The sequence below is a fragment of the Oreochromis niloticus genome, linkage group LG18, assembly GCF_001858045.2.
Source record: "Oreochromis niloticus isolate F11D_XX linkage group LG18, O_niloticus_UMD_NMBU, whole genome shotgun sequence".
Lineage (NCBI taxonomy): Eukaryota > Metazoa > Chordata > Actinopteri > Cichliformes > Cichlidae > Oreochromis > Oreochromis niloticus.
The window spans coordinates 20,945,758-20,967,371 of NC_031982.2; the positions used below are offsets into that span (position 1 = coordinate 20,945,758).

At 37.7% G+C, this 21,614-nt stretch overlaps 2 protein-coding genes and 1 long non-coding RNA gene across 9 annotated transcripts in view; 2 read left to right on the forward strand and 1 right to left on the reverse strand.

The window, feature by feature from the left end:
* The window catches only part of LOC102083165 (C-C chemokine receptor type 4), a 129,784-nt gene extending 126,228 nt beyond the window's left edge, over positions 1–3,556 (forward strand). Inside the window, exon 2 of the mRNA XM_019347900.2 lies at positions 2,596–3,556. Coding sequence (XP_019203445.1) covers positions 2,596–3,057 — 462 coding nt within the window. The 3' untranslated portion in view covers positions 3,058–3,556. The remainder of the gene's footprint in view (positions 1–2,595) is intronic.
* On the forward strand, positions 1,558–5,331 carry LOC109195632 (chemokine XC receptor 1-like). Its single transcript, XM_019347921.2, has 3 exons — positions 1,558–1,576; positions 3,628–3,748; positions 3,923–5,331. The coding sequence occupies exon 3, from the start codon at positions 3,933–3,935 to the stop codon at positions 4,917–4,919; it is 987 nt and encodes a 328-aa protein (XP_019203466.1). The 5' UTR covers positions 1,558–1,576; positions 3,628–3,748; positions 3,923–3,932; the 3' UTR covers positions 4,920–5,331.
* A 12,681-nt stretch (positions 5,332–18,012) lies between these two features.
* On the reverse strand, positions 18,013–20,048 carry LOC102075949 (chemokine XC receptor 1). Of its 7 annotated transcripts, none has more exons than XR_002057182.2 (3): positions 19,956–20,048; positions 19,746–19,880; positions 18,013–19,604 (listed from the first exon to the last, which is right to left on the reverse strand). It is a non-coding gene; the product is annotated as a chemokine XC receptor 1 (long non-coding RNA). The 7 variants fall into 7 exon arrangements; XR_270062.4 differs by having other exon boundaries at positions 18,013–19,607; XR_003214702.1 differs by having other exon boundaries at positions 18,013–19,607; positions 19,746–19,858; positions 19,956–20,047.
* Positions 20,049–21,614: the final 1,566 nt, after the last annotated feature.

Here is a 21,614-nt window from a genome sequence, read left to right on the forward strand (position 1 = left end):
ATCAAATTTACTTCATCTTATTGCCTTCGAGCACTTTCAAACCAGGGTTTTAATAGTTTTGCAATTTTCATTAGTTTTTATTTTTATTTCGTTTTGACTTCAGATTTTCAATTTTATATTAGTTTTAATTAGTTTTTACCAATTGTTTGCTAGTTTAGTTTTTATTTTTTTGAAAATCCTTAGTTTCAGTTTAGTTTTGATTAGTTTCAGTTATAGTTTTAGTTGTGTTTGCAATAATTAAGTGTAACAAAATCCCAGTTTCATCATATCAGTCATTCTCTTCTGCTTATCCTTGGGTATGTTGCTATTCCAGCTACCATACCCTGCACCCTGCACAGGTCACCTGTCTGTCGCAGGGCTAACACGCAGAGACAGACAACTCACATTCCCACCTATGGGTTCTTTAAATAAATAAATAAAGGCAGATGAACAACCATTGATACCAGGCAACTATAAAATGTATATCTTGGCCCCAATGAGACTATTAACTCTTGCAGCACCGGGTGTTAAGGCAATTGACTCACACAGTTATGTAGATATCCCAGTCCTGTTGTCTTGGGATGCATCACGCTGCCTTGCCTGGTGTTAGCTTCTGTTTCTGGGGATGAGGGTTGGGCGTGCTCCCTTACCTTCTCCAGGTAAGCTAGGTTAGCCTTCTTGTGTGAGCTTTTCAAGTGCACTTTAAGGTTTGTGGGATTTCTTTCCCTTTAGAAATGTCCCTCATAATTTGTCTCGTTCCACTACAAGACACTTGCTTTATCCAAAACACAGTCATATTCAAAGTAATCCCAAATTGGACTCTGACGCTTTCTCCCGACTTTTGTTGACATGATGCTACGCGTGGACGGAGCGGCAACACAGACGACCCGACTGAGGTACTTGCCACCTGCTGGCATAATAAGGCACAGCAAGAACATAACCTGGAAAATACACTTCATTCTCACCCTAGACTAACGTATGACACATACACATCAACGAAAACTAAACACATTTTCTCTATAAATTCAGTTAATTTTAGTTAGTTTTGTGAACAGTCATTTCAGTTTTAGTTAGTTTTCCTTTTATTGCAAAGTCTCGTTTTTATTTTTATTTCCGTTAACGAAAATGTTTTTTATTCGTTATTTCGTTAGTTTTCGTTAACGATAATAACCTTGTTTCAAACAAACTCAGTGATGGCGCATGAAAAGCGGTACCAGCTAAATTGTTTATAGTAAGCCTGGGTGGTTAGTTACCCACTCTTTGTAGGTTTGCTTTCATTCTGTACTAAACTGAAAGGCATTTCAATCATTTTTGCTTTGCATATTTTTTTGAGTGATTGTTTTTGACATTGTAATTTTTTGTATTTTTCATTAAGTTTTGTTTTGTATATTTTGCATATAAACTGGAGAGCTGACTTTTGTATACTTTCAGCTCCAATGGAAGGAGGTATTTTTTGTAGTTGCAATATTAATTAATAAGTGAGCTATACTGTAAATATGATTAATTACAGTATAAGCCTGTTTGACTGTTTTCTTAGTCTCTTTGTCCCATTTAGAAGTTGAAGGCCTAAAGTGGTGTTGGCTGGGTACCTTTGATGGTGAGCTCTACTAATTTGCTTGCTGTGGTTATTCTTGCAGCCCCATTTTGAACTGCACCTGTACGTGTGGGTAAAAATGAGATTTAGATGTGAACTGAGGTTAATTTCTTGAACATTGTTCCTCTTGGTAGTCACAACTCTGAGTTCATGATTTAAATAATATGTATGGACTGATTAACCTCTGTTTTATTTCTTTTTCTGAACAATTTTAATACAAAAGCTGCTCACTGATCTAAAACATATCTTTGTTAACAGACCATTATTATCTAAAGTAACATAAACACTATTACTGGAAAAATATGCTTGTTGTTGAATTTTTCATGAATCTTTTTTTTCATGTCGTGCTTTGTTGCCTAATATGAATTCCAAAAAAATCATAAATTTTGTTGAATTTGTAGGTAATAAACGTGATAACATTAATTCATTTTACAAAAAACCTTTCCATGAATATTAAAAGTGAAAAGAAGCAAGATGGACATATTTCTGGGACCATACAGGATTTAGAAGAATTTGAATGAATCTCAGAGCAAAATGTAAAATCAGCTTCCGCTGCACTGGGATGGAGACAGAAATCTTAACTTCAGCAAATCAATCCAAAACGTTAATTAGCGGCTAAATATCACTAGCATAATGTGATGAAACAACAATATGTGAATGTAGTCAGAGTCAAAGAGCGTGATAGATTAACATTGAATGAAGCTGAAGTTGTCGTAATGTCATCATGTCTTACTGTGCAGTTTGTTTTTGACTAACTAATTTGGATTTTACAGTGTAGCTAAATTAGATTTTGTTCTTGTGCTGGAAGAAAGTGGATACAATGGACTCCACTTTGTACAGCTATGATGATTACTATGACTTTACCTTGGACAGCTACTATAATGATTACTATGAGGATGAATTGTGCGACAAAATAAGTGTCATGTGTTAAAATTATAATTCCTTAAGTAAGACTGTGAAATTTGACCTACTTGATTTACCTGTCTAACAGCCTTTTTTAAAACTTCTCTTTATGCTGGAAGAAAGTGGATACAATGGATTCCGTAGATACTACCACCACCAGCCTTGACTCAACCTCGTACAGCTATGATTATGACTACGATGAACTCTGCAACAAAACAGGTGTCATCCAATTTGGAGCGATCTTCACTCCAGTGTTTTTCTCCATTGTGGTGATCCTCAGCATCTTTGGCAACATCCTGGTCCTCGTGGTGCTGGTCAAGTTTGAGAATTTGAAATCCCTCACCAACACCTTCATCCTGAATCTGGCTGTATCAGATCTCTTCTTCACAGCTTCTCTGCCCTTCTGGGCTTACTACAACATGCACGGATGGACCTTAGGGGAGCATGCATGCAAAATAGTGAACTTTATCTTCTGCCTTGGATTCTACAGCAGCGGTATCCTCCTCATCCTGATGACTGCTCACTGTTATGGATCCATTCTAAAGCCTCTGTCTGACATTATTTCAACTGCAGGTTTTTAAAGTATTGAAGCATCTGTGATCATTTGGGTAGTTAGCATCCTGGTTTCCAGTCTAGCCTTCGCTGCCAGCAAAGTTGCAGAGTCAAAGTACTGTGTATATGCAGAAAACATCTAGTTAGCAGTGAAGTGCGTCATGCAGATTGTAAGATCTGAGAGAATTCAGGCTGATGTGGTCAGAGTGACGTCCTAGCAGTTACTGCAGAGGGGTAACTGAAACAAGAAGAATACAGTGGGTGAGGTTGTGTAACATGTTGGATTACATAAAGTTTTTTCGATGTAGTTACCTGTGATTATCTAATCCTTAATTCTAATTCAAAGAACCTTTCAGTGCTGTGTTAATGTAGTAGTTTTTATAGCCTGTTGATCTACTGACTATGCCATACATAACAACACACAAATAAATACATAATAAAAAAAGCTTACATTTTTATTTATATTATATTTTATATACTTGCAGACATTTTTTGTGTAAAATTATGACAAAAATATTAAAAGACAAGATCAATGTTATTTAAAAAATGTTTTGGGGGTTTTTATTTATTTATTTTTTCAAGATGTGGTTTATGTTAAGGGCGGTATCTCTGACTTCGTGTGAAGTGAAATGAGGAAAGGAACTATTACTTATCTCAAGAACATCACAGCTTTTACATCACAGTGCAAGTCAACGCAAAACGTGGCAGTTGACGTTTGCGGTAAGTTGATCAGTACTTGTTTTTATTACAACAGTGGTTCATAATTACTTTTTTATATTTACCTAAAATACAAAAACTTAAACTAAAATCAACAGTTTCTGTTTACAGAAAAGTGTTGAGTTAATGTGTTTAATTACGTTTTTTTAAATGTGGGTTTGTGTTTATGTTTTCCAGAAAATTGAAAATGGCAAACTTCACATCCACTTATGACAGAGTGAGTGATGATGTTGCATACCTTTGTGATACTAATGTTCCCACCATAACTGGTCCCTTCTTCATCTTGATCTTCATCCTCAGTATCATATGCAACGGTCTCCTCTTATGTGTTCTTTTCATCTACGAGAACCTGAAAAATATCACGAATATTTTCATCCTGAACCTGGTCTGCTCTGATTTGATCTTCACCACCACACTTCGATTCTGGGCCGTTGATTATCTAGACCACTGGGTCTTTGAGGACTTTGTCTGCAAATTCGTGACTGCTGCATTCTTTGTTGGTTTGTACAGCAGTGTCATTCTGCTGACTGCCATGACAGTGGATCGTTTTATTGCTGTGGTGCTGGACAAATTAAAGATCAACCATGCTAAAAAGAAAAAGTATGCAATTTGTTCCTGTATAGCTGCCTGGGTCATCAGCATCTCAGCATCCCTGAGTGATGCAATGAAAGTAAAGACTGAAAGCTGGGATGGTTTTAACTATTGCTATGATGAATCTGAAGACAAGCTTGGACGTTATCTCCAAGTGTCACTGCTATTCTTCCTCCCATTTGCCATCATTATTTTCTGCTATTCTGCCATCCTCAAGACAGTTTTGCAAGGTTTAAACAGAAAGAAGTTCAGGACTGTAGCTGTGCTGTTGTGTATTGTTGCAGTCTTTTTCATTTGCTGGGGGCCATACCATATTATGCTTTTAATCAAGTCTCTCAATACAAACAAAGATTGTAATGTACTGAAACAGTTAGCAGTTGCCTACCATATTAGTGAAATGCTTGCCTATTCTCACTGCTGTATGAACCCTCTGCTGTATATGCTCTCACAGAAGTTGCGAAAGCATCTGTTGAATCTCTTGTGCTGTGAAAATGTGGGCAGGAAGAAGAGAGAGAGAAGCACCAGCCTGAACACTTCTGTTACTCAGAATGTAGCTTTCAGTGTACAGAGCTCTGCTGTTTAAATTATTTACATTTAATACATATTTAATCTGTAAATACTTTTATAACAAAAAACTGTGTTTATTTAATGTTAAATCTTATTACATCTTCCATTGACATTCTAACTTCTTTGAATTTAATGTAACAAGTTAAAGATGTATATGTATATATAAATATTCATTTCCCTGCTACTTGTGGTATATATAAAGGTATGCTATATTTGAAAATATTTCATTGATAGTCATTTTCTGCCATTTCAGCCACCTTTACTTTCTGTTTGAGAGTCACAGCTTTGACTTTGTCAACAAGCATTGTCTATTGGGTTAAGATCAGGTGACCATTCAGGTGACTTGACTATTGGAAGATAAATTAAAGGTACTCTTTCATTTGCTTGCAGTATGCTTTGGGTCATTATCTATTTGAACTTGTGTGATCAGTTTTGCAGCATTTGGCTCAGTCTCAGAAGAGAGTAAATCCTGTATAATTACATGCATTAATTGTCAGCCTGAACAGAGGTGGCAAAAGTATAGATTTTCTTTACTTAGGTCGAAGTACAGATACCTGAGTTGAAAATTGCTGGGGACAAAATACTGAAACAACTTCTTTACTCAAGTAAAAAAAACAAAACAAAAAAAAGTGTGAAAAAGTAGAGGCTCTAAAATGTACTCAAAATTAGAAAGTAAAAAGTAGCTTCTTGAAGTTCAATTCTACTAACCATTTTAGTATAAAGGTAACTGAATCTCATGCTATATTAATATAATGTTAAAATAATATTACTACATAAGAATACAAATATTTGAATCTAAATTCTAATTCTAATTAATGTATTTAGCTTGAATCTGCTATGGAGGGCACATGCAGTGAAATGGAACTAATAAAAACCCAGGTTATTTTACGTTGTTTCCTGGTAGAGGGTGACTTTATCTCACACAAACTTAAATAGATTCAGATTCTCCAAGAAGTGAGACTGGAATAGGCAGGAATATCCAAGGGCATATCGACTGATACACCAGTAAGGAATCTGCAATGGGACAGGACATACAAGGCAAGTGTGGCAGGTTGCCATCAATGTACAATTCATCAAGCATAAAACATTTTCATATGAAGTTCTCTGGGTGATCTAAATGCAGTAACTAATATGCCTAAATAAGCAAATTACTCATAAAATCATGTTGTATGTCTTAAATAAAGGAAACTGTTCTCTAAGCCAAATGTACTTATTTGCATGTGTGAACAGTTTACTTACCATGCAGATCTCTGGTTAACCTCATCTTCGCCTACTGATGCGAAGCCTGTTGGGAAGATGTACTCAAGCAGCTCTTAATATCAGATTAAAAAAGAACAAAATTCAAGTTATCTTGAATGCTTCAGAGACATCCTCACAAATTCTCAAGAAAAAAACAGAACTCATCAGTGACTGTAAAAGTTGTTAATCATAATCTGTTGGTTTAATCATTTCCACTGTTGGTGTCAGAGCTGGGGTCACATTCATACACAAACATACAGAAACAGAAGCATCAAAAGGGCCTTCATTTCAGGCAACATATGGTTTGTTTTAGTTGTGATGTGTGTAAACCATAAGCACAATGGCTGAAAACACATTACCTCCCTAGTCAGTTAACAACTGAGACAGAATGTATGGACTTCACGTCGGAATAAAGTTCCTAAGAAGCCTTGATTATTTTAAGATATTATAATGTAACATATTGCGTTGGCTAGTTAGATTGTACAGATTTTCTTCTGAGTCAACCAACTTGCTGCTGAAAAAGCCTTTTCCTGTGTAATGAAATGTAACCACAGCTTCCTGAACTAAGGAACTGATATGTGATTAGTTAGTTTGTGACTTGAGTTTCAAAGACTTAGGTCTGATAACAGCCTTACATAATACAGGTTATCATTTTGAGGTTTTCACTCTCCTGCTGCTCAGTGCACATTTCTTTTCCTGTTCACCTGATTTCTGTAGTGATCACAGATATGAGTCTCCTTTATGTCTCTCATTTATGTTAATTTAAAAATGTGTGTTTTTTTAAGTGTTCATTAATCTTTATTGATTAATTAATATATTCATTAATCTATGTTGTGCTCTGCTGTCAGCTTTGATTAAAACAGCATACCTATAGACAATTATTTCTTATCAAAGTAAAAAGAAAGATTGCCCAGTTTTTTAAATCCTTCTGAGACCCAGAAAAAAAACCCAGCTTTGATATTTAATTTTTTGGATAAATTAAATGCTTTAAAAGAGTTAGAAGAAAAACACATCTGAGCACTAAATCATCATTTAAGAAATTAACTTCTTATAGTTGCTTTTTGATTAAAAAAGGAAGTTGAAAGCTCAGAGAAGGACTTCCCAGGTTTTGAGAAGACTGAGCTGGGGCAAAATAACAAAATCTGAAGTTTATTATGCATAATAATTACTGTGTAAGCTTCGGCTCTGAAGTTGTGGGAAGGGAAACAACTGCTCATCTATAAACACCTGGTCTCTACACATTGATGTAGCCTTGTTGTACTCTGTTTGAGAGAGGTCTCTTCAGCCATAGGGCATTATTCTTTTTCCCCATCAAAAAAAAGAATTATTCGGATTTGTTATTTGACAGACTGCCTAATCTTGAAAAATCTGTCTCAGCTTATAAAATAAACTAACTGCCAGTATATCTGGATCCAATTCACGCCATAGATATGAACATATGAACAATGTGAAGACTGTTTTCAGCTCCAGAATGTTTTGGTTGATTTCAGAGATGAGTACCCGTCGTTGTTTTGTCTGCTTTGACAGTTTCAAAAACTACTGACTGATGTAATCAGAACTGAATTTAGCTAAAAACATCAACTTCCAGTCTACATATTGTAGACAAAACTTCAGAGCCCTGGCTTGCATGAACTTCTTATCCATAATGGGTTGTGGGTGTGCTCACTTTGTCTCTGCTCAGGCTCCTCAAATGCTAATATGTCCTTTGACCTTTCAGTTTCCTGCTCTAATATCTGGCCCTCTCCAAGTCGTCCTAACACAGCTATATGACTCCTCTTCTAAATTTCTGGGTAAAATACTTTGTCTCCCTCACAAATGGGAGTTTATAAGTCCTGGTATCCACTACAAAAGACATTGAACAAAATTTTTGGTTTAAAAGTGTTAAAATTACTAAATTGAAGATCCGAATCTAATATTGAAGAAACAATCTGAGTTTTAAAATAGACACAGAATATCTTATCACTTATCCGCTCTTGTGGTCAGAAAATGTCCAAGTTGCAATGGCAGTCATTTTGGTCTATGTACTCTGCCATCAATAGAAAATCCAGCATCTCCTTTTGAAAACTTGGACTCAGGTACAGCAAATTGCATAGATTTTGGTTGATGTAGAGGTTTCAGACTCATGTTTCACACAGAGAACAAGAAGAAATTGCTAGGCCTTAGGTTATTGATTTATTTTTTTCGTAATGTGTTTAATCAACTCTTTCTATATACCCAAAGATTGTAAGGCACAGGAATGGCTTTATATCACTTACCACATTTGTCAAAAACTTACTTATTCTCATTGCTGTGTAAACCCTCTGCTGTGTATGCTCTCACAGAAGTTGCGAAAGTATCTGTTGAATCTTTTGCGCTGTGAAAAAGTGTGCAGGAAGAATAGAGAGACAGACACTGGTCAGACTGTGGCTTTCACTGCACAGAGATCTGCTGTTCAGTTGGAACTGCACAACTTTCCATTAAACAGCCACTCGTTAAATTAAACGTTGATAAAGTCTGTAAATACTTTCATACAATACAGTTTGTATTTACTCAATTTCATATTTTCAGCATAATCGCCTAAAGATTTGTAAGGGTAAAGATGTGCATTTTAATGCTGTACTTTCATTTACTGTTCCTGTTGATAATAAAATGCTGTCAAAATATAATGAAGCTGTTTTTTTTTCTTTCTCTTCTCTCTAAAATGTGTGACATGTAACTTTAGGTTAGACTGAAATATATCCCATTGTCATCGGTTTTCTGTAGTCAAAGTAGAATGAAGTGTAACTCTATTAACATGATCACCAAGGAAAAACAGTGAGTAATACCTAGAGTGACATGGACTCCACACACAAGTATTTGTTGACACAGTTTCACTGAGTCACAGTGACCCCTGTAGACTCGTTTTATATTTTCATGCCATTTGAAGCGGCCCACTTAATTAAAATTGCATTTAATCAAATTTTTATCCCTATACTTCTTTTTACTATTCATTTATTTATTTTTACAACTGTGTATATAATTTTTTCCAAATGCATTTATTAATTTAATGAGTTACATGAACTTGACCACATCAGTGTTGTGATCGTGACACCAGCTTTGGCTTCGCCCACCAAGGAGGACACCATATTTTTTTGTGGTCCCTGCAGACAAACATGAAGGCTGAACCACAGTAACATAATAATGCAAAGACATGGCAGTGAAGACCGCTAAGGTGGTGTACAGTCCCAGATAATAAATCCCAAATCTCCAAAGATCCAGCCATGGAGTTCAGTACAGGCTGCAAAAGTGAAGGTCAGAGTGAAGCAACAGTTAGAAACTGTGAGTTGCAGAAGTAAGATATCTGATGTGATCTTCCAAGCTTGTTCCATCTGAAGAGCCAACGTCAGGAAGCTGTTTCCAGGCAGGATGATGCAGAAGATGAGAATGATGAAAGCAACAGCATATTGAAGTGCTGATTTATGAAAATGAAGATCAGTGTTGCTGCTTTCAGTCTCATTATAGGGTCAATAATCATAATTGTCACTGCTCAAGGCCACAATTTAATTGTTCTGTTCTTGTCAGGAAATTCCAGTTGATTAAATGAAGAAATGAGGATCTAATATTCATTAGTTAAAGTTTCATAACTCAAGTTAGTCAAACACTCCTGGTTTAAGTTGTAAATAATAAAAGACCAATGAACTAAGTAAAACTATACCTGTTAAACATTAGCATAGTTTATATGATTAGCACTGGTCTTGTTGGGAACGGATCAGCTGGCTCGAGTATCTCAGAAATGTTTTCTTGTCTTCTGGGATAAAAACAGTTTTTAGATTTTACACAAGTGAAAAACAATCAACAAAAAAAAGTATTTGGCAGCTTTTAATGATGGATATCAACTTTTGTTAATGCCAGGTGCAACAAGAATATTGTGAAGTGGTTCAAGCTCATAAATACATTAAAGCAGGGGTGTCCAAAGTCCGGCCCGCGGGCCAAATGCGGCCCGCGGTCCATTTTTAATTGGCCTTCAAGTAATTTTATAAATAGAATAGAGTATGGCCCGCACTTCAACTTTTACTTGAGTGTATTGCACTTCTTAGTTTTAACACCAGGGGGAGCTACTGTTGATCAAGGCAGTTGCTCCACCAAAAAGGACAATCACAGAAGAAATTTACCCCCAAGTTACCAAACATGGCAGAACCAAAGAAGCAAAGTGAGTGCAGAAAATTTCAGACATGGTGGGAGAGTGAATATTTCTTCAAAGAACTCAAGGGGAAGTGTGTCTGTTTGATCTGCACTGAAACTGTGGCAGTTATGAAAGAGTATAATGTACGACGTCATTATGAAACCAAACATCAGGCCTATGCATCCTACACTGGTGCTGAGCGAGAGCAGAAATTAAAGCAAAGGGTAGCTATCCTGCGGGGTCAGCAACAGTATTTTTTTTTCGTGTTAAAATTGTCCAGGAAAAGGCTCCAATAGCAGCTATGAGGTCGCCCAACTCATCGCAAGACATGGCAAGCCTTTTTCAGATGGAGACCTCATAAAACGCTGCCTCGTTAAAGTCACCGAAATAATGTGCCCGGAAACAGTGCAGGACTTCAACAACGTCAGCATGTCCAGAAATACAGTTGTGCCACGCACTGAAGACTGTCAGCCAACATTAAACTGCAACTGTCTGATAAAGCTGTGCTTTTGATTTTTACTCCATCGCATGCGATCCGAGCACCGATGCCACAGACACCGCACAGCTGCTAATTTTTTTTGCGGGGAGTGGACGAGAGCACGAGCACTTTAGGTGAGTAAAAAATATATTCCACAGTACCCGTGTGTTAATGTGCAGGTACACATGCTTCAAATATCAATAATGCGCATCAATTCTGTCACTACCCTGCTTTTGCGCACCACTTTCTTATATGCGTTTTTCTTGTTAACACACAGAGTACACACCGCTGTGCACAGCGCACGCACACGCAAAGTCAGCTGATCTCATCTGATGCAGATCTGCTCCTTGATCAAGTGACATTTGTCCGGATTTTTGGCACGAGTGACGTACGATCAGCACCGCGGCTGGATGGCCTGATTTACACCCAGCGCAGCTGATACTCACCAGAATAATTTACTGAAATTATATGCACTCCTGTTATTAAGTCCAGTTCAGTCTGTTAATGTTGATAATCGTTTCAAACAGACATTAATAGGTGTGTTGCTAAGCCTAATAACTTAAATAAGAACTTGAAATGTACCGTCCCATTTTCCCCTTTAGTGTTTTTTCTCTGTGCTGTAAATCTTCTGTCCAAGAAGAAATCTGCTGCTGTTCTGAGAATGAGCTACCAAAGCTTTTTCTGAATAAATCAATAAAGATCCATTTATGGAAAGCTGTGATGAAGGCAGTTTTGTCTTTAATTATATTCAACAATATAACACATTTGACCACTTTTAAATGATTTTTCTAACTTTAATACGCTACAGTTAAGGTTATATACCGAATTTCTAGTAAGTGGCCCAGCCCCTCCTATATTTTTATGTATGTGGCCCTCAGTGAAAAAAGTTTGGACACCCCTGCATTAAAGTATCTTAAATAGTCACGCTTTACAGTAATGCCAGATTCCTGGTGTTTCATACAGAAATTAAGATCACAGTAAATTAAGGCTGCTTTGAGGCCACATGTTCCTGCAATAGCATTCCTGAGATAAGGAAAATAAGAAGTGTGAGAATTTAGAGTGACAACAACAGTGATGTGTAATTTGATGTGTTTCATCGAGTTTTCTTCATGTTTCTAACAGTGGTGATGTACTTTCTGATCAAACTGCTCTATTTTATTGATTTACTACTCCAGCATGAATCTGGTTGTAAAAGTATTTTTTATATCTACTGATTATACTACAGTATTAATGACAACATAAATATCATAAATCTGCCACTTTCCATGTCCCTCTTTTCTTATACTAATCACTTTGGCCAGCATCTGATGGATAGGTGTTTGTACTCACAGCAAAGTACAGAGATGAGCCATCTACCCATCATCACCTGTTAGTCAATGTCATTGTGTAGATGTACTAAGGTATCTCTTCATGTCAGAATTAAAACAGAATTTTAAAGTAAAGGGAAACAAACAAGGGGACAGGTGGGCTCTTTTCTTCACCCAGGAAGGAAGCATGATTATAGAAATGAGGAGACACAAGCAACCTAAAAACTAGATAACCAAACTAAAACCTGACATTACAAAGAGTAAGCATGTAGGAATTACAACTATAAAAAGAACCAAAACATGGAACACAATCTTAATCTTTGAATATTAAAGAAACCAGAATTAAAAGACCAAACACATACAGTATTTAACTCAAACTTCTACTCATTTCAAATTAGAACTACTTCTATGACTTAAAAATATTCGTTGTATGAAAATTTGTTGTAATAAGTGACCGGCACCTACAAACATTGTCAAGAGTCTGTGAAGGTTCTCAGTCATCCAGGTCATCGTAGTCAAAGGAGTTTGCAAAGAAAAAAGCGTCTGGACTTCTTTAAGTTGCTTGAAGAAGCTTCTCGGATGAGAGGTGAAACGTCTTCAAGCAACCTAAAGAAGTCCAGACGCTTTTTCTTTGCAAACTCCTTTGACAACATAGTCAAGAGTTATAGCTCTTCAAGCCAAATGTCAGAGATAAGAGACTTGAGACTTGTTGTGGCCAAAGATCTGGTTCCAGTATTCTACAAACATTTGATTCTCTGGGATTAACACAAATAACAACAATTAAAGTTTAATTCAATTTCAATTCAGTTTTATTTATCAAATCAAAATAACAGTCACCTCAAGGCACTTTATATTGTAAGGTAGACCTTACAATAATACATACAGAGAAAAACCCAACAATCATATGATATCCTTTGAGCAAGCACTTTGGCGACAGTGGGAAGGAAAAACTCCCTTTTAACAGGAAGAAACCTCCAGCATAACCAGGCTCAGGGAGGGGCGGGGCCATCTGCTGCGACTGGTTGGGGTGAAGGAAGGAAGACAGGATGAAAGACATGCTGTGGAAGAGAGACAGAGATTAATAACAAGTATGATTCAGCAGAGAGGTCTGTTAACACATGTTGAGTCAGAAAGGTGACTGGAAAGGAAATACTCAATGCATCATGGGAACTCCTATCTACACCTATTGCAGCATAACTAAGGGAGGATTCAGGGTCACCTGGTCCAGCCCTAACTATATGCTTTAGCAAAAAGGGAAGTTTTAAGCCTAATCTTAAAAGTAGAGATAGTGTCTGTCTCCCGAATCCAAACTGGAAGTTGGTTCCACAGAAGAAGAGCCTGAAAACTGAAGGCTCTGCTTCCCACTCTATTTTTAAATACTCTAGGAACAACAAGTAAGCCTGCAGTGTGAGAGCGAAGTGCTCTAATAGGGTGATATGGTACTACAAGGTCATTAAGATAAGATGGGGCCTGATTATTTAAGACCTTGTATGTGAGGAGCAGGATTTTGAATTCAATTCTGGATTTAACAGGAAGCCAATGAAGGGAAGCCAATACAGGAGAAATATGCTCTCTCTTTCTAGTCCCTGTCAGGACTCTTGCTGCAGCATTTTGGATTAACTGAAGGCTTTTCTGGGAGTTTTTAGGACATCCTGATAGGAAGTACAGTACAGTAGTCCAGCCTGGAAGTAATAAATGCATGAACTAGTTTTTCAGCATCACTCTGAGACTCAGAAAAAGCAGTCTTACATATTTGTTTAATATATGGATTGAAGGAAATATCCTGTTCAAAAATTACTCCAAGGTTCCTCACAGTGTTACTAGAGGCCAAGTGTTACCTGGCCTCTAGTAACACTGTGGTTTGTATCTGACACCAGTCAGTCAGATACAAACCACTGCAGCACAGTACCTGTAAAACCTACAGCATCGCTCTAATAGAATATTATGGTCGACAGTATTGAATGCTGCACTGAGGTCTAGCAGGACAAGCACAGAGATGAGTCGACTGTCAGAGGCCATAAGAAGATCATTTGTAACCTTCACTAAAGCTGTTTCTGTGCTGTGATGAGCTCTGAAACCTGACTGAAACTCTTCAACCCACATAGCAAAATTGGTATGGCCCAGACCTGGCCCACACACCGCAAAGAATGACGGCCCTTTGGTGGCCCAGATCATAGCCACACATAGCCAGTTGCAGACACACTGGTGGTCCTGTGCTGGCCCTTGTGAGGATTACCTCTGGCAAACCTGATCTGGGCCACCAAAGGGCCATCATTCTTTGCGGTATGTGGGTCATGTGTAAGTTGTGTGCAGCAGTGGGCCAGTTGCAGACACACTGCTGGCCCTTTGCTGGCCCAGAACAGTTTTCGCTCTGGCCTCAGATGTCAGCCTAATGTGTACCTTGATCAAGCCATGTAGTAACAACATGTGCCGGAACATGATAGTGCAAATGAAACATGACAAAACTCAGACAGTCAATGGACTGATTCTTATATAGTGCTTTTCTACACTCCCAGATTACTCAGTACCACATTCACACACTTTCTCTAAACTGATGCTTCCTAACTACATTCATACACATGCATACTCTTGACATGCAGACTGGAGGAGCCAGGGATCAAACCACTAACCTTCCGATCAGTAGGTGACCTGCTCTACCACCTGAGCCACAGCCACCCGGTGGAAAACAAGAGTAAACCGTCACTAGGTTTTGGATAAAGTGTACACTCACAAACCTGTGAAATCTGCATTTGAAACGTTGGCTACCATAGCAGTATAGTATTGCAACATTGCATTTGGGTCTTCTAACTAAAATAGGAAAATAAATAGTGCCATCATTGCCAGACCTGGCCGACATCTGGTAGACATACACCCTGTCATGACACCAGTCAGTCAGAAGTGCCAGCTTGATGCCGGATCCGGGCCAGACCTGTTTTCTATGAGCCTTGGCCACAAAAACCACACCACAATTGGGCCAGATGTGGCATGCCATCATATAAACAGTGCCATCTACGCCAGACCTGGCCCATATCTGGATGACATACCACTTACCATGCCAGAAGTCAGCCAGCAGTGCTAGCTTGACACCAGATCCGGGCCAGACCTGTCTGCTATGTGGGAAATAAGCCATTCCTCTGCAGATGATCTGTTAGCTGTTTGACTACTACCCTTTCAAGAATTTTTGATATGAAAGGAAGGTTGGAGACTGGCCTATAATTAGCTAAGACTGCTGGGTATAGAGATGTTTTTTTAAGTAAAGGTTTAACTACAACCAGCTTGAAGGCCTGTGGTACATAGCCGATTATTAGAGATAGGTTGATCATATTTAAGACTGAAGCATCAATTAATGGTAGGACTTCTTTGAGCAGTTTTGTAGGAATGGGGTCTAAAAGACACGCTGATGGTTTGGAGGAAGTAATTACTGAAGTTATTACTTCAGTAATGAAGAAAGATCACTTGGAGAAAAAGACTCTAAATCAATATTAATAGTAGTGAAAGTAGCTGTAGATAATGTTACATCTGTGAGATGATTTTGGGTAATTTTTTCTCTAATGGTTAAAATTTTACTTGTAAAGAACTTTTGCTAATGCCAGGCATGAACAGAATATTGTGAAGTGGTTTAAGTTGGGAAATACATGAAAATGCCGCTATTCAGGCTGTTCTGGGGTAAGTTTGGGATCCTACAAGTCCCGGCTTTTCTCAGCAAGGAGTATTAAAGGAGTTCAACAGCGTTTCATCAAGCTTTCTTCATGTTTCTCTGTGGTTGTCTACTTTCTGATCAAACTGCTTTCTTTCACTGCTGTACTACTCCAGTATGAATATAGTTAAGTATTCTGATATTTACTTACTTGTACAAGGAAAATTACACTGTCATGGTAACAGGTTTTCTTTTATTAATCACCTTGGTAGAATTTGGTGCAAGGATATGGATGGTTATGCCATAATGCAAAAAAAAGAGGATGCATGTTCTAACACAAAACATGATATGACAGCTGATCAGTTTGTTTCACTACCTCATCTAAACATTTTGTAAAGGGTATAGCAGTCTTTTGGCTTGAAATTACACCCGAGATCTCCACATTTCGACTTCCTTTCTCAAAATACTATTTTAAGTTTAATCTTAAAATGTCACTCTTTTTTTTCTTAATGTAACCGTAGTACGTATAGAGCTGTCAGGAGATTAGGTGGAGCAGAGCCAGACATTAGAGCAAGAAGGTAAAAATTCAGACAGAGGACAAACCGGGCTCTGAAGAGCCTGATAAGGGCCAAAATGAAGACACCAAAAGCTCATAATGAGCTTGAGATGAGCACCAGCATCTGGTTGTGAGCTCTGACATTTTTTTTCCCTAAAACTTGGTGGTTTATTTTCTGTTTGATGTTATCAGAGAGTCACCTGTTTGGTGGTTACGGGCAGCATTGTTCATTTTCATGTTTAATCCTTAAAAAAATTGAAGACAGCTTAATTTTCAGGTTGAAATTTAATTGATAAAGCAAGGTGGCATACACTTTTAACATATATATCATTAATTACATTAATCAAAAATATAAAAGTGTGTGTGTGTGTGTGTGTGTGTGTGTGTGTGTGTGTGTGAATTCTATAGAAAACATTCTTATTTCCCCTTCTACATATCGCATCATGTTAATCTGGCTATATCTACAAATCTTAGGTCATGCAATGACCACAGATATGCTGAAGAACGTTTCTGTGCCAGAATGTTCTCAGTATTAATGCTACCTTCAGAAATGAGCATTTCTGTCCTTTGTGTGCTGATTTTTATTTTTTTTTCTAAAACTTGGTTGCCTGTTTTCTATTTGATGTCATCATGGGATCGCCCTTTTGGTGGTTGTGGGCACCGTTAATGTTTTCGGTTTCCATGCTAAAGAAAAAAACTGTAACTGTAATTTTTTTTTTCTTAATGTAACCGTAGTATGTATAGAGCTGATATTTAGACCACCAAACAGGTGGTCCTCTGATTGTGGGCACTGTTGTCCTGTTTTCATGTTTATCAGAAAAATTTCGGTCCGGGTTGAATTTCAGATTGGAAGTGAAATGATAAGTCAAGTGACATCAAGCAAGGAGGCATTTGATTTAATGCACTTGTATGTATATATATATATATATGTATCATTATTATTAATTACATTAACAAGAGGAGAGGATAAAAGAAGAAATCAAATTCTTAGTTGGTGTGTGTCTTTGTGAATTACATTGAAATCATTCTTATTTCCCCTTCTACATATCGTAGTGTATAGACTTTAGAGCCCTGCATTTAACAGTTCTTCTTCTTATTAATGGTAGGTCCCCACTCAGGCCCCTCAAAAGGTGATATGTCCTCCTCTGAGCTTTCACCTTCCTGCTCTAGGAAGGTGCTAAAGAAAAAAACTGTAACTGTAATTTTTTTTTTCTTAATGTAACCGTAGTATGTATAGAGCTGATATTTAGACCACCAAACAGGTGGTCCTCTGATTGTGGGCACTGTTGTCCTGTTTTCATGTTTATCAGAAAAATTTCGGTCCGGGTTGAATTTCAGATTGGAAGTGAAATGATAAGTCAAGTGACATCAAGCAAGGAGGCATTTGATTTAATGCACTTATATGTATATATATATATATATATATATATATATATATATATATATATATATCATTATTATTAATTACATTAACAAGAGGAGAGGATAAAAGAAGAAATCAAATTCTTAGTTGGTGTGTGTCTTTGTGAATTACATTGAAATCATTCTTATTTCCCCTTCTACATATCGTAGTGTATAGACTTTAGAGCCCAGCATTTAACAGTTCGTCTTCTTATTAATGGTAGGTCCCCACTCAGGCCCCTCAAAAGGTGATATGTCCTCCTCTGAGCTTTCACCTTCCTGCTCTGATGTCTGGCTATCTCTATCTATTCCACCTTACAGCTGTGAGACTGACTCCCCTTCCACAGTTCTGAGTAAAATAATTTGTCTCATCCTGCCCTCTACATCCTTAACTGTGAACATTGGATGAAAATATCAGGTACTCAGACTTTTACTGCATAGACTCAGACTCACGTCACAGACACAGGACAAAAATTAATTGTTGGACCTTAGGAGGTTTAAATAAATAAAATATATTAAAAAAGGTGAATGGAATAAAAATCAGAATATTAAATACAATTTTTTTAAGAAGAGAGTCAAATGATTTAGAAATGAGTCTACCAGGATCACTGTGACTCAATGAAAAAGTCACATCAAATATTTTAAATACCTGAAAACTTGTATAATTCATTGCATATTTTCAAGTTTTATTTAACATTGTTTTATTTCAAGCAATTATGCAAAAGATATGAAATTAAATGAGTAGAAACGATATTGTATGAACATATTTGCAGCCTGAAGATAAAAGGAAAAATACACCAGATATTGTTACTTTTACAGTCCATGTCACTCTAAATGCTGCTCTGTTTGCCTCAATGAATGTGTTAATACACTTACACATCAAAGTACTTTGACTCTATCAGCCTGAATCAAGGTTTAATTTCATTAGTGACTGTTAAATGGATAGTTGTGCAGTTCCATCTAAACAGCAGAGCTCTGCAATGTGAAATGTTGTGAAGTGTTCAGGCTGGTGCTTCTCTCTCTCTTCTTCCTGTTCACTTTTTCACAGCGCAAAAGATTCAACAGATGCTTTCGCAACTTCTGTGAGAGCATATACAGCAGAGGGTTCATACAGCAGTGAGAATAGGCAAGCATTTCACAAATATGGTAGGCAACTTCTAACCGTTTCAGTACATTACAATCTTTGTTTGTATTGAGAGACTTGATTAAAAGCACAATATGGTATGGCCCCCAGCAAATGAAAAAGACTGCAACAATACACAACAGCACAGCCACAGTCCTGAACTTCTTTCTGTTTAAACCTTGTAAAACTGTCTTGAGGATGGCAGAATAGCAGAAAATAATGATGGCAAATGGGAGGAAGAATAGCAGTGACACTTGGAGATAACGTCCAAGCTTTTCTTCAGATTCATAATAGCAATAGTTTTTACCATACCAGTTTTCAACCTTTACTTTCATTGCATCACTCAGGGACGCTGAGATGCTGATGACCCAGGCAGCTATACAGGCACCAATTGCACACCTCTTCATTCTGGCATAGCTGATCGGCCAGTTGTGCAGCACCACAGTAATGAAACGATCCACTGTCATGGCAGTCAGCAGAATGACACTGCTGTACAGACCAACAAAGAATGCAGCAGTCACGAATTTGCAGACAAAGCCTTCAAAGACCCAGTGGTGAAGATGATCAACAGCCCAGAATGGAAGTGTAATGGTGAAGATCAAATCGGAGCAGACCAGGTTCAGGATGAAAATATTTGTGATACTTTTCAGATTTTCGTAGATGAAGAGAACACATAAGAGGAGACTGTTGCATGTGATACTGAGGATGAAGATCAAGATGAAAAGGGGACCAGTGATGGTGGGAACATTAGTATCACAAAGGTATGCAGCACCATCACTCACATTGTCATATGTGGATGTGAAGTTTGCCATTTTCAATCTTCTGGAAAAAAAAAAACACAATGACTGAGCAGTTTTCTCTAAAATGACAGAAACTGTTGATTTTGTTTCTAGTTTTTGTATAATAGATAAAACCAAAGGGATTAAAGTAACAAATTCCAGAAAAAAAACAGCAACTTACCACAAATATCAACTTTCAAGTCTTCAGCTGAATTTTACTGTTGTGAAAGAGCTGTAGGGTGTTCTTTCGAAAACTAATAGTTCCTCCTTTTGTTCCACATTAATTCAGAGATTCTGACTTGACAAAAACCACATCCTGAAAAATAAATGTCAACAAATTTAAACCTGACAAATAACTGCCTACATCCATATTGCATTTCTCTGAACTTACCTCAAACTCAGGTCTTCTGCTGAATTGCACTGTGGTGAAAAACCCGTGATGTTCCTGAGATATCTAAAAGTTTGTCGTGTTCTTGAGCCAGAGTGCCGCCCTACCAAAAACCACATCATGACGTGAGCAACCCCCCCCCTTTTTTTTTATACACTGAAAATGAACAATAAAATATAGGTTTGTTTGTTTTAGCTGTCTAATTGAAACAGACTAAAAAAAAACTTTTGTTCTGTTTTGTGTTTTTTTTAAGCATGAGGATACTGCTGATCCAAAATTAGAAAAGAAGCAGAAACCCTAGTACTGTTGGGAAGAAACTATTTCTTTCTGGAAAAAAATGTAGACACAATATAAATACATATAAAACAAACACAGATAATCAAAATGATGTAAATGTATGATATCTTTAATTCTTTGTAGAGCATAAAAAGTAGATGAACATACTAAAATTGGTAAACTAGAACAACAGGAAAAGGCTCTTGATCAGTGCGCAGATAAGTGGAGGAAGAAAACTTGATGAAACAAAACATGTTACACATCACTGTTATTAAAAAGAAGCTTAACACTCTTGATCTGTTTTTTTCTGTTACACCTTTGCAGTACCTTGTAGGACAACACTGTGACCCCACCAGTTCTTGTCATCTGCATGTGACATGAGAAATATGGCATTGTTATAGAGCCTGGATATTTGAGTTACTGTGACATTTTTGGCAGCTAAAACCATCCATACATCAATTTTCTTCCACTTCTCTGGAGCCGTGTTGCAGGGACAGCAGCCAAAGCAGAGAAGGTCAGACCTCCCTCTCCCTAGACATCTCCTCTGTCTTGTCAGGGGAACACCAAGGTGTTCACAGATCAGCCGAGAGATACAGTCTCTCCAGCATTTCCTGGGTCTGTCCCGGAGTCTCCTTTTGATGCGCCCGAACCACCTCAACCGGATCCTTTCAATGTGGAGAATTAGCCCCTTTCCCTTGGCCAAACTCCTCACCCTATCTCTAAGGGAGAGGCCAGCCATCCTTTGGAGAAATCTCATCTGCATCACTTGTATCGGCGATCTTGTCTTTCAGTCTTCAGTGATCTTCTTTGGCTCTTGATGAAGGCAGTCACACTTTCTCCTTCTCCCTTTCCTTATCTTTCCTGCTTGGCTTTCTCATATCTCTGTGTAGTCTTGTCTACTTCTGTCCCTCTACGCTGGAAGAGTCTCACAGTCTGTTCTCTAAAACCTAAAAGAGGAATTATGGATTTGATCAACTTGTCCCTGAATGCAATTGACATCCTCTTCTCAACGAGAAGCCGGGTTTTGGGAGAGCCCATTGAAGACATCTACCTTTTTGGAACCATGATAACAGGGTTCTTGCTGATCGGCGCTGGCTTGGCACTGGCTTATCGAAGAATAAAGAAAGCGGAAACAGCTGTTCAAATCCCCACAAGGCTGCCTGCTATGTTGATTGGAACGATGGAGCGAGCCGTGGCTTCTCAGAATGGGCTCATTAGACGCAGCACGGATGACATCTTGGAGAAGCTTGCTCTCCAACGGGAATGGTGAGGAACCAGTGATGGACATTAGATTGACTGTAAAATTGACATGCAGTGGTTCACACTAAAGCAAGGACACCACCATTATTTCATGTGGCTACCATATCGGCGCCAGCTGTGGTCTCA

Excerpts from the sequence above, each read along its gene's own strand:
- LOC109195632 (XM_019347921.2), top strand. The coding sequence starts at position 3,933 with ATGGCAAACTTCACATCCACTTATGACAGAGTGAGTGATGATGTTGCA.